This window comes from Herpailurus yagouaroundi, unplaced genomic scaffold (assembly GCF_014898765.1).
Source record: "Herpailurus yagouaroundi ecotype Mexico unplaced genomic scaffold, PumYag 182, whole genome shotgun sequence".
Lineage (NCBI taxonomy): Eukaryota > Metazoa > Chordata > Mammalia > Carnivora > Felidae > Herpailurus > Herpailurus yagouaroundi.
The window spans coordinates 10,723,115-10,734,955 of NW_024412413.1; the positions used below are offsets into that span (position 1 = coordinate 10,723,115).

At 55.9% G+C, this 11,841-nt stretch overlaps 2 protein-coding genes across 3 annotated transcripts; one reads left to right on the plus strand and one right to left on the minus strand.

Annotated features, from left to right (window-relative positions):
• The first annotated feature begins 1,342 nt into the window (after nucleotides 1–1,342).
• On the plus strand, nucleotides 1,343–7,366 carry LGALS2 (galectin 2). Of its 2 annotated transcripts, XM_040490893.1 has the most exons (4): nucleotides 1,343–1,436; nucleotides 5,469–5,551; nucleotides 6,711–6,867; nucleotides 7,041–7,366. In XM_040490893.1, the coding sequence occupies exons 1-4, from the start codon at nucleotides 1,431–1,433 to the stop codon at nucleotides 7,185–7,187; spliced, it is 393 nt and encodes a 130-aa protein (XP_040346827.1). In that variant the 5' UTR covers nucleotides 1,343–1,430; the 3' UTR covers nucleotides 7,188–7,366. The 2 variants fall into 2 exon arrangements, with proteins under 2 accessions (XP_040346827.1, XP_040346826.1); XM_040490892.1 differs by lacking the exons at nucleotides 1,343–1,436; nucleotides 5,469–5,551 and adding an exon at nucleotides 6,221–6,562.
• A 478-nt stretch (nucleotides 7,367–7,844) lies between these two features.
• On the minus strand, nucleotides 7,845–11,407 carry CDC42EP1 (CDC42 effector protein 1). Its single transcript, XM_040490894.1, has 3 exons — nucleotides 11,117–11,407; nucleotides 10,321–11,050; nucleotides 7,845–9,034 (listed from the first exon to the last, which is right to left on the minus strand). The coding sequence occupies exons 2-3, from the start codon at nucleotides 10,781–10,783 to the stop codon at nucleotides 8,394–8,396; spliced, it is 1,104 nt and encodes a 367-aa protein (XP_040346828.1). The 5' UTR covers nucleotides 10,784–11,050; nucleotides 11,117–11,407; the 3' UTR covers nucleotides 7,845–8,393.
• Nucleotides 11,408–11,841: the final 434 nt, after the last annotated feature.

An 11,841-nucleotide genomic window follows, 5' to 3' on the forward strand; every position in this document is an offset into this window, starting at 1 on the left:
ATTATTATTATTTTAAAATTTATTTTATTTATTACTTATTATTATTTTATTTATTTATTTATGTATTTTTAAGATTTTTTTTAAAAGCTTTGAGCTTTTGTAAAATTTTTAAATATCATTATTTTAAAATGTATTTTATTTACTTATTTTATTTATTTATTTTTAAGATTTTATTTTTTTAAAGCTTCGAGCTTTTTTAAAATTTTTAATTATTATTGTTATTTTAAAATTTATTTTATTACTTATTATTATTTATTTATTTTTAAGATTTTATTAAAAAAAATTTTTTTTTTCAACATTTATTTATTTTTGGGACAGAGAGAGACAGAGCATGAACGGGGGAGGGTCAGAGAGAGAGGGAGACACAGAATCGGAAACAGGCTCCAGGCTCTGAGCCATCAGCCCAGAGCCTGACGCGGGGTCAACTCACGGACTGCGAGATCGTGACCTGGCTGAAGTCGGACGCTTAACCGACTGCGCCACCCAGGCGCCCCAGATTTTATTTTTTTTAAAGATTCGAGCTTTTTAAATTTTTAATTATTATTTTAAAATTTATTTTATTTATTACTTATTATTATTTAATGAATTTATTTATTTTTAAGATTTTTTTTAACGTTTATTTATTTTTGAGAGAGAGAGACAGAGCATGAACGGGGGAGGGGCAGAGAGAGAGGGAGACACAGAACCGGAAGCAGGCTCCAGGCTCTGAGCCATCAGCCCAGAGCGCGATGCGGGGCTCGAACTCCCGGACCGTGAGATCGTGACCTGAGCTGAAGTCGGACGCTTAACCGACTGAGCCACCCAGGTGCCCCAAAATTTTATTTTTTTTAAAAGCTTTGAGCTTTTGTAAAATTTTTAAATATTATCATTTTAAAATTTATTTTATTTACTTATTATTTTATTTTATTTATTTATTTTTAAGATTTTATTTTTTTTTAAAGCTTTGAGCTTTTAAAAAAATTTTAATTATTATTGTTATTTTAACATTTATTTTATTTATTACTTATTATTTTATTTATTTATTTGTTTGTTTGTTTTTAAGATTTTATTTTTTTAAAAGCTTCGAGCTTTTCGCACAGCAAGTCTCCCTGTTCGAGGATGAGGAAGTGGGGCTCAGGACCTTGGGTGGCTTGCCAAGCTCACCTGCTGGTTGTGCTGGCTTCCGATGCCTGGCTGGGCGCTGGTCCTGTGCTGGGCCGGGCACGGGGCAGGTGGCTCCGGGCTGGGCTGGGTGTGCCCGGACGAGGAGCCTCTCATCCGTCCTGGGAGATGTGAGGGGGGCAGACACCCGGGCAGGAGGGACCAAAGTCCTCATGTACGGCCTTGGGGGAGTTAATGTGTAATATTCTAGAATATAAACTGGGCTGTGAGGCGTGATCTTGAGCGCAGACCTCCAGGAGTCACCGGGAGCCGCACCGGGAGCTGCCACCATGTCGGTGAGGATGCCGGCTTGCCCACTGCCCACCTCCTCCGTTTCCCACATCTGTGCTTCAGTGGGGCAGCTGGTAGGGGGCAGGGGGGGAAAGCAGCTGGAGGAAAGCCACTGCCCCTCTCCGGGCCTCGGTTTCCCTGTCCGTAGACTGACCAAGTCGGTCACACGGCGTCCACAGCCCTCTAGGGTAGATGTTCTCCGCTCCCTCCACCACCACCTTGCAGGGGGAGCCGAAACCTACCTCTTCCCCTCTCTAGACTCCGTTTCTCATCCGTAATAATAACTGCCAACATCTACTGGGCTTTAACTTTTTTTTTTTTTAAACGTTTATTTGTTTTTGAGAGACAGAGAATGAACAGGGGAGGGTCAGAGAGAGAGGGAGACACAGAATCTGAAGGAAGCTCCAGGCTCTGAGCTGTCAGCACAAAGCCCGACGCGGGGCTCAAACTCACGGACAGTGAGATCATGACCGGAGCCGAAGTCGGATGCTTAACCGACTGAGCCACCCACGCGCCCCTACTGTGCTTTATAAAGATGAAGAAACTGAGGCTCAGAGGTTAAACCACCCAACATTACGACCTGTACGTTGCAGGCGTTTGAGTGGATCCCCTTTGCAATCTTTGATTCCAAACCTGGCGCTATCACAGCTCGCTGTGTGGCTTCAGATAAGTCACTCTCCCTCTCTGAGCCTCAATCTCCCGCATTTGTGGAATTGGATCACAATTCTTCCGAGGATTAGACGGTGTCTTAATTTCCGGTGGCTACGGTAACAATATTCCCTTGCAGTTTTGGGGGGTGGAGGCCTGAAATCAAGTGGTTGGCAGGGCATGCTTGCTCTGAAGGCTCCAGGGGAGGATTCTCTCTTGTCTCTTCCAGCTTCTGGTGGCTGCCGGGAGTCTGTGGCATTCCTTGGCTGTAGCTGCACGACTCCGATCTCTGCCTCTGTCTTCGCATGGCCTCTTCTTCTGTGTGTCTGTGCTTCCGGGTCCACGTTTCCCTTTTCTTTTTCTTTTTCTTTTCTTTTTTTTTTTTTGAGTGTATTTATTTTGAGAGAGCGCGCGCGCACAAGCGAGCAGAGCGAGCATGAGTGGGGGAGGGGCAGAGAATCCCAAGCAGGCTCTGCGCTGTCGGCTCAGGCCCCGATGAGGGGCCCGAACCCGCGAACTGTGAGATCATGACCGGAGCCGAAGTCAGGAGTTGGACGCTCAACGGACTGAGCCACCCAGGGGCTCCTCTCTTCCCTTTTCTTATAAGGACACCAGTCACATTGGATTGAAGGCCCACCCTAAACAAGCCTTAAGTTGATTACGTCTGCAAAGACCCTGTTTCCAGATAGGTCGCATCCGTTAAGTTTCAGGTGGGCGTGACTTTTCGGGAGACGCTGTTCAAGCCAGTCCCTGTAAGGTGCAGGATGTGACCGTGACTGGAGGGGTCAGTGTGGCGGGGATGATGCACTCCCCACCCCCTGCCTCCCAAGGGCAACTTTGTGGCCCAGAGACCTTCCCGTCTTCCCCTTCTCTGGTGGTCCCATCCCTGCCCTCTCTTTCCTCCTTCTCCAGAGATCACCTAGTCCAAATATCCTACATTAATGATGGGAGAACCGAGGCCCAGAAAGGGAGGCAGCTGGCCCCAGGTCACTCAGCCAACCAGGGGCAGGGTCGGGACTCGATCCCTGACCACCGACTCCTGCCCCACTCCCCAAACTGGCTTTGCCCCCCGTTGTCTGTCTCAGACTTTGCTGAGTGAGGACAGGGATCCTGGGTCTGCACGCTCCCACCGGCACCCTTCTCTGTCCAGAGGCACCTGTCCCTGGCCTTTCTGGTGCTCCCGTCCCGTAGCAACCCCCACCTCTATCCTTGGGGGCTTTGCTCCTTCTGTTTCATCCAGGCAGCTCCCAGGAGGTGGTAAGGGAACGGGGGTGCTCTTCCCTACACGGGCCCCAGCCTGACTGGTCCAGGGTCCTGGGGGGAGTGGGTGGGCAACTGGGGGGAGACGAGAAGACTCAGCCCGCTCACGATGTCTGGTTGTAGCCGTGTATGCATCTCAGAGCGCCCATCTGTGACAGCTTGCTTTGTGGCAGGACATCTATGTTTCTGGTAACGTCTGAACATCTTTGGGAGGGACCGGATAACCTTGTCTCTGAGCGGCAAACTTGTCTATCTGTGAGACGCTGGAGGAGAATTTTAACCCAGCCTGTCTGGTTCTCAAGACGGCAATCCAGCTGTCACACCAAGCGTCCCTCAGACGGGTGAGGCTCTCCTGCCTCGAACCCCCCCCCCCCCCCCCCCCGTTTTCTCAACGGCGGGGAGGTTTTTCCCACCTGGGGGCATTTGGCCACATCTGGGGACATTAGCGCTTGTCACAACTGGTGGGGAGGGTGCTACTGGCATCTGGTGGATACAGACTGCCAGTTCCACACCCTCGGATGCACGGGCCATCCCCACGACAAAGAGTCATCCCGCCTCACCGGTGTGGGGGCTGCTGGCTCCACTCTCCTGGGCTGCGCACAGCCTCTTTTCAGACCTGCCTTTTGAAATGTCCCGCCCCTGGGACAGCCGGGCAAGCCCGCCGTGTGTGTGTGTGCACACTGGATCGCCTTCCCCCTTGGTAAAAAGAAGGCAGCTGCCAGTGGGGGGAGCATTGACTATCCTCCCAAGGACGCTGCCCTTGGCTGTCAGCAAAGCGCCCCAGGCCTGTGAGTTTCAGGCGTGCGGGCTCCAGGAAAAAACCCAAAAATCCGTGAACAGAAATTGCACGACGTAAACGTGTTCTCCCACGAGAAGTTGGAGATCTTGGGTACCTGCTGTGTGTGTCCTCTCCCCCCCCACCCCCCACCCCCCACCACACGCCTTCCGAGCATGGATGTGGAAAAAGGGACATTTTGTAAGTGTTGGGTAATGAGCTTTGAAAATAGCTTCAAGGGGCGCCTGGGTGGCTCCGTCGGTTGGGTGTCTGACTCCCGCTCGGGTCGAGATCTCACGGTCTGTGGGTCTGAGCAAACCCACCCCGCCCCCCTCCCCGGGCTCTGCGCTGACAGCTCAGAGCCTGGAGCCTGCTTCGGGTTCTGTGTCTCCCTCTCTGTCTCTGTCTCTGTCTCTCTCAAAAATACATAAATAAATAAGCATTTAAAAAAATAGCCATCCTCCCTCCCCATTAAAAAAAAAAAGAGAGATAGCTTCAAGACCCTTCCTTTAACCACGGAGCAGCTGTGGGAAACTTGTGCTATATAGAAATCTAGGCGCTGTTAAGGTCCTACGGAAAAAGGAGTGAGTGAATCATAACAGCAAGTGATCATAATGGTATCCGTTCCTCGATTTGCCTGTAGTTCATGCCAGCCTCTATGTCTGGGGCTCTGCAAACGTGACCTTGCCCCTCCCAACGGCCTGAAGGCGGGTGCTTTTAACCTCCGGGGGCCCCCCCCCCCCCCCCCGGCAGTGTCTGTCACAGAGGGGGCGGCTTAGCACTGGCTGTGAATGGATAAATCAAATGAGCCCATTTTATAGATGAGGAAAGTAAGGTCTGGAGAGGGACTTTGATAGGACATGTCAAGACATGTGACTTACAGAGCTTTATAGTTCCTGGGTTTGGATGGGCCAAGCCCTGCACGCCTCTGATACAATCACTTTCTGTTAGTAAAATGGCTCCAAGGTTTTGCAGAAGCTGAACACATCCTCATTTGGGGGGTTCTGCTAAGGGTGCCTTCATCACCTGAACCTATTTGGGAACTGTAAGGTCAGCACAGACCACAGTACCCACTTCACAGATGGGCATACTGAGGATCCCCCAGCTGGGCCCCATGTGTCTACATTCAGCTGTTCTCATCAGGCTGGGTGGATGAGAGTGAAGCAAAGCAGGGAAGAGGGAGTTCTAGAAGGCTCTGACCAGCGCACTCTAGCTTTTTCCCTTCCCAGCTCAGTGCCCTCGAGGGTGCAGAGGGTGAACGAGACCTGAGGCCCCGTGAGAAGGTGCCGGTGAATGGGGGCCGCCAGGAGAAGCGCTCTGGGCATGTGCGTGACGTGCTTCTCCGTTGGCACAGGGAAATTTTGAGATCGTGAACATGGACATGAAGTTGGGCTCAACCCTGAAGATCAAGGGCAAGATCGCCAGTGACGCCGTTGGGTGAGCAAGGGGAGAGGCCGGGTGGGCCCGACCCGGGGAGGGGGGCTGTTCACAGGCCTGGAAGGTGGGGGCAGGCAGGGCAGCCTTGTGAGATGGTCACAGGGGAGAGCGACCTCAGGGGCCTTTTTTTTTTTTCTAATCCTTTGCTCGTGCTCACATCCCTGCCATGCCCCCCGCTGGCTCCCCTCCTGTGAGGGGCCTGCCTTCACCTCCGAGGCTAGGTTTGGGGACCCCCAGAATTTCACAACTCGTGCTATTTGCTCAACTCCGTGGCCCCCAAAGACACTGAAGGGGGTAGGTAGGGAAGCCCCTAGAGATCTGCCCAGCCCCCTGTGGCTCAGGTGTCTCTAGGGAAAGCCAATTCCCCCCCCCCCCCCCCGCCCCGCCCTCCTCACCCAGCTGAATGGGCAGAGGCCAGCCTTTCACACACATTACACCAGAGAGAGCCACCAGGGGGCGCCAAGTGGTCTCTTTTGTATCCTCTCCCTTAGAACTAGCCGCACTTCTAATTCCGTTGTTAACAGCTGGGCACTCGGGCTCTCCCGTGGGCAGAACACGGTTACAGAATTTCTTGGGACTGATCCGCAACCGCTTTTAGTTGAGGAGAGGCGGGCAGAGGCGTAGGGTAGGAGCCAAGAGGAAAATCACTCCTTTCTCCTACTTGGGTTCCCTAAGTATACGGTCATGGTCTGAGCCCTCCCAGTGAAGGCACCCTATTCATGACTCAGAATGTTCTACTCTCAGGGACCTTGGCGGTCTGACCCAGGCTGTAGGGATCCTGTCAACAGGTCACACGGCCCCTGATTGAATACCTGGGATGACAGGGAGCTCGCCACTTGAGGTTAGCCGTTCATGGCCAAACTCAACGGACCTTCAGATACCTAAGGACAATTCTCTCCCCCAAGGACAGGTCCCCCGAACTCCTGAGACTGTCACTATCAGTCACCCTCCTGTCAAGAGCCTTAGTCCCTGTGCCAAATGGAATGACGCTCCAGTGCTGAGTCCGAGCAGGTTGTCACCTCCTTTGTTTTAAGGCACAGGCCTCTGTTAACACTTTTCTTTTGTGATTTCTTTCAGCTTGTGGTCAACCAAGACCCCGCGACCCGAGCAGCTTTACCCAGGGCTGGCCCCTAATCCTTGTTACCCCCTTTCCCTGCAGATTTGCCCTTAATCTGGGCCAGGGGTCATCTAAAGTGGACCTGCATTTCAACCCACGCTTCCGTGAATCTGTCATCGTCTGCAACTCACTGGATGGCACCTGGGGGGAGGAGCAGAAGGATGGTCACATGTGCTTCAGCCCAGGGTCAGAGGTCAAGGTGAGGTCAGAGGGGAGAGGCGCCCGAGGAGGATGTCAAAGAGAGAGCCCAGGTTGAGGGGGGGGGCACCCTCGCCTAGACATGGGGTTTGGCACTGTTGAGGCCAACCCCGGGCTGCCGTGGCCCATTTTCCAGGGCCTCCGGCCTCCCTGACACCCTCCCTCCTGCTGCAGTTCACCGTGACCTTTGACAATGATGGATTCAAAGTGAAGTTGTCAGACGGGCACCAGTTGACCTTTCCCAACAGAATGGGCCACAGCCACCTGAGCTACCTGAGCATACAGGGTGGGTTGAGCATCACCTCCTTCAAGATCGACTGAGCGGAGAGCACCTCACCGGAGTCAAAGAGCCCACTGCGGATTCCCGATCCTGAGCTCCCGCTCGGTCACAGATCAGCGGCCGCTGAGTCCCGGCTCCTGATCAGCAGTTCCTGCCCCTGGGACCCTACTTCCCTCCCCTGAGGCTAAGACCAGACAAAAGAAGCCACCTTTACCTAGTCTTCCTGCGTCAGTGCTTGTGGTGATTTCCATAGTGCTCCCAGCAGCCTCATGCGACAGGGAAGCAAACTGAGGCATAAGGTCGGAGGGCTGCGAGGTGGGGGTTGGGACATGCTCCCAAACACCTCTAAGCACCCGCTGCAGCCTCTCGGTCCCCAGTTATCACCGGGGCAAGTGATTCGTGATTACGGAGGGGGGATTACGGAGCAGGCCCCCCGTTCCAGGCACCTGGGCCAGGGGCTGTTCCAGGAACTGTAGATAAGGGCTTCCACCTGGGCCTCTTATCGCTGGAACATTCATTCCAGCCTGGTTACTCATTACCCCCTGCTTTGGCCCCCCCCCCCGCTGGGGGCCCCGGGGGTGTGGGTCTTGGGGGGGGGGGGAGAGATTCTTTGGTTTTCCAAACCCGATACTGCAAGTATTTTAAGCAGGTGGAGCTGACTTTGTTCTCCCAAGTCCCCAAGCATCTTGCAGGACGCCTTTTATCAAAAAGCCTTTTTTAATCAGGACCCAGAAGCAGGTCTGGGGTGCACAGGAAGGTGGGATTCCTCCCCTGTGAGGTCGCACCGGACTTTTCTCTGGGGTTGGAATGTTGGGGAAGCAGCCTTAGCAAGGGCTGGGGCTCTGAGGGGTGCAGGAGGGACCCTGCTGGGGGCAGCTCTGGGATGAGCTGGGGCAGGACGTCCCTTAGGGAGAGGAGACAAAGGCCCTGTGTGGTATGCTCCCCCCCCCCCCCCCCCCCCCAGCAAGGACAGCTTTTCCAGCACAAAGGCTATACTGTGAGGTTGGGCTCTCCAGCCAGTGGGGTTGGCAGAGGGTGGGGGGTGAGCCTAAGGAACGGCCCTGGGTCCAGAGTGGCAAGGGGCTAGGTAATGCAGCCCAGCAGGCCTGCAGAGGCGTGGAGGGGCTTGGGGGCAACTGGGTTCTCCCATCTATCGTGGGCAGGACCTAGCTATTTGGTGCTGGCTCTGCACTGTTCATGGGCAGTGCCCTGAGCCCTGGCAGGGTCCTGAGCCCACGGCCAGCTGGTCACACCTTGACTTCATCGTCCTCCTCAGCATCAGCAAACTCAAAGGTGTTTGCTTGCACCGTGCTGGGCACGGGGGCCCTGCTGCCCGCCTGGGGTGCCCCCCACTCTTCGTCCAGGCTCTCCCAAGAAGCCCGAGCCTGGGGCAGGACCCCCGCTAGCTCTTGCCGGGCATCGATCTCAGTATAGCGGTGGCTACCCTGGCCGCCCCCCCAGCCTGCTCCCCAGTGCCTGCTAGGGGCCGTGTCAGCAGGTATACGGGGACACTCTCCCACCACACTGGCCCTCACCTCAGCCAGAGGGCTCAATCCAGCAGTCACCCCATTGGGGCAGTGTCCACGTGGCTGGGGGTTTGAGGCAGGGGCTGGGGATCTTGCGGCAGGGGCTGGGGAACTTGAAGCAGGGGCTGGTGAACTTGAAGCAGGGGCTGGGGTCGTCTCAGCTGCAGAGGCTTCTGAAAGGCTCATGACCCCCAGCAGCTCGCTGAGGAGAGATGGCCCCAGGTCGAGGTCCAGGCGGAAGGACAGGAGGGAGTCAGAGCGGCGAAGCTCGGGCTCGGAGGGGAAGGCACTATCACGTTCTCGGTCACGAGGCTTTTCCGGGCGAGGCAGGCGGGAGATAGTGCAGAACCCGGAGTCCGGGCCTAGAAGAATGGGGAGAAGGGTCACAGCTGGGGTCCCTAACCAGGAATCGGGGCGGGGAGGGCCAGGACCGACCCTAGCTTGCTGTGTGGCCTCTAACACGTCACTCTCTCATCCGGCCTCAGATTCTCCCAATATAGCGAACCCTGAAGTTTCTCACGGGATCTTCCTATCAACCCAGAAGTTGAAAATGGACACAATTCTCATTCCCACTTTGCAGACGTAGAAAGGGAAGGCTCAGTCTGGGACAAGGGGAGAGGCTTGCCCAGGGTCATAGGGTCTGAAGGGGGCAGAGGCAAGCCTGGAGCTCAAAACGTCCTGACTCGCAGTCCCAACTGATGGCCACGGTCCTCTTGCATGACAGTGGCCGAAGGCTGCAGGCGAACCCATAGCACGGGGACGGAACTAGCAAGCTGGGGTCTGACTGCACAGAAATCACAGACTCAAAGGACAGGCGGATGCCCTGCAAAGGACCTCTGGTCCAGCCTCTGGCTCCAAAACTACCATGCCTGAGGCACAGTGTGGTCACTGTGGACCAGCCCTCAGCGGAGTTTTGAGCTGCGTTGCTGGGGGCGGAGCACCCACGGAAGCCCCTGGCAGTGGGGCAAACCCACAGGGCAGAGAACGGCCACCAGGTGGCAGCAGGGGCCCTGCTTCCCAAGGCGAGCTGTCCAGCGGAGGAGCTAAGGTTGCGCCTGCCACTCCCCCACCACGGCCGGGAGGGCCCCCTGGCTTCTGTCCGCGTGAGTGGTTTTTCCAAATTTCTCACGTTCTGTCCAAATAACAAAAACACAGCAACAGCCCCGATGTCCTGTCGCTGAGTCTTAGCAATGACCCTAATGGACCCATTACACATACAGGCCAGGATTGAGCCTGCAGAGCTCAGCCGGCGTGCTGGAAACCGGGTAGAACCAGGATTCTAATCCAGAGCCCAGACTCTCAGTCTCGCCACCGTGTCATTCTGACACGAGGGGGCTGCTTCCGTGGAAGGGGACGGGCTGCTTCAGCCATGGGCCCGGACACAGGGAGGCGAGTTAGAGTCGGGGAGAGCTGGACCGCCCTCCCCTCCCCTCTCAACCTCAGCGCGCTTTGTGGAGTGAGCTGGTTTGCGACCCTTGTCCCCGCCCCACCCCCGCCCCAACCCCTTCCACGGTCTGGGGTTCGGGCCTGACCTCCACGGTGGGACCAAACTAACGCGGGGCAAAGAGCTCACTTGGTGGCTCGGCCGTCCCACCGAACACCCTGGGCCCCGGCACCTGACGAACGAGTGGCCAGCCTGGGCCCTCACCGTAACCGGAGTGGCCGTCTGTGGAGCTGGCAGGGTTGCGGTCGAAGGTGAGTTTGCCGACCACGAGGCTGTCGTAGGCGGCCTGGTTGAGCTGGGGCAGGGAGATGGCGTTCTTGATGATGGGGGACACGGCGGGCGGAGCAGGCGAGGGTGCGGGCGGGGAAGCCATCCGCCGGGGCGGTGCCCCTACCCTCCGCACCTGCTGTAGCTTCTTGGCCAGGAAGCTGCGGGGTGAGCGGTGAGTGCTCCCCGAGCTGCCACCGTGGTTGCTGAGGAAGGACGTGTCGCCGAAGACGTCCCCGCCACGGCCCACGTGCATGGTGTGGCGGAAGTCGCCGAGTGGGGGGCTGATCATGTCCGCCGTCAGCCGCCTCTTCCCCTGCGAGCCGGACACCCAGCCAACCGGCGAGAGCTTGCCCAGGCTCATGGCAGGGGCTCCTCCGGCCCCCTGGGGGCCTGGCATCAGCTCCCGCTCTTCACGGTGGATGGTCCGGGGCCCCCCCTCCCCGGGGCCGGGGCTCACGATCCACTTCTCGGCTCCTTCCTTCCCAGAGGAAGGGGGGTGGACGGAGGCTGCTCCTGTGCGCTCCTGAGGTGCGGCCCCCTCGCCTGTCCCTGAGGCCTGGCTCCCGGCCCCGTGGAAACCGCTACGGATGCCTGTCCCAACACAGAGAAGGTACCAGATGCACCCTCAAGCGCCAGCTGCCCCTCTCTGCCCGGCGGTGGAGACCTGAAAGAAAGACAATGATGGCGATCCTGGGTCACACGGCGAAAGGGAACAAGTGACTATACCCACCAACCCCGATGGGGGATACCGCCCACGTGCTGAGAGGGCGCGCGGACGACAGGCCGGACAATTCCGGGAGGAGGACGACGCTTAGGACCAGGCAAAGCAAACAATAGTGACCCAGTAGGAATTGTGGCTGTTGTCTGTGAACAGGTATGGACCGGAGGGGGGCACGAAACAATTCATCGGGCTGCCCGCTTGAGACGTCTCTCTGCAAAAAGCATGACTGGTCCTTCTACGGAGGCCGTTTATGAAGCACCTACTAAGTGCCAAGAAGTGACCTGTTACTCGTGTCATTCACACGACACCCCGGAGGGAGGCGCTATTTTATTTTGTATTCTTTTCTTTTCTTTTCTTTTCTTATTATTTTTTTCAACGTTTATTTATTTTTGGGACAGAGAGAGACAGAGCATGAACGGGGGAGGGGCAGAGAGAGAGGGAGACACAGAATCGGAAACAGGCTCCAGGCTCTGAGCCATCAGCCCAGAGCCCAATGCAGGGCTCGAACTCCCGGACCGCGAGATCGTGACCTGGCTGAAGTCGGACGCTTAACCGACTGCGCCACCCAGGCGCCCCTTATTTTATTTTTTAAAGTTAACTTATTTTGAGAGCGAGCGAGTAGCGAGGAACAGAGAGAGAGAGAGAGAGAGAGAGAGAGAGAGAGGGAATCCCAAGCAGGCTCCATGCCATCAGTGCAGAGCCCGATGCGGGGCTCAAACTCACAAACTGCGAGA

Excerpts from the sequence above, each read along its gene's own strand:
- CDC42EP1 (XM_040490894.1), bottom strand. The coding sequence starts at position 10,783 with ATGCCAGGCCCCCAGGGGGCCGGAGGAGCCCCTGCCATGAGCCTGGGC. Across the intron at positions 9,035-10,320 it reads AGACGGCCACTCCGGTTACG|GCCCGGACTCCGGGTTCTGC; the intron begins GTGAGGGCCCAG and ends CCATTCTTCTAG.
- LGALS2 (XM_040490892.1), top strand. The coding sequence starts at position 6,369 with ATGACAGGGAGCTCGCCACTTGAGGTTAGCCGTTCATGGCCAAACTCA. Across the intron at positions 6,563-6,710 it reads CCAGTGCTGAGTCCGAGCAG|ATTTGCCCTTAATCTGGGCC; the intron begins GTTGTCACCTCC and ends CTTTCCCTGCAG. Across the intron at positions 6,868-7,040 it reads GCCCAGGGTCAGAGGTCAAG|TTCACCGTGACCTTTGACAA; the intron begins GTGAGGTCAGAG and ends CTCCTGCTGCAG.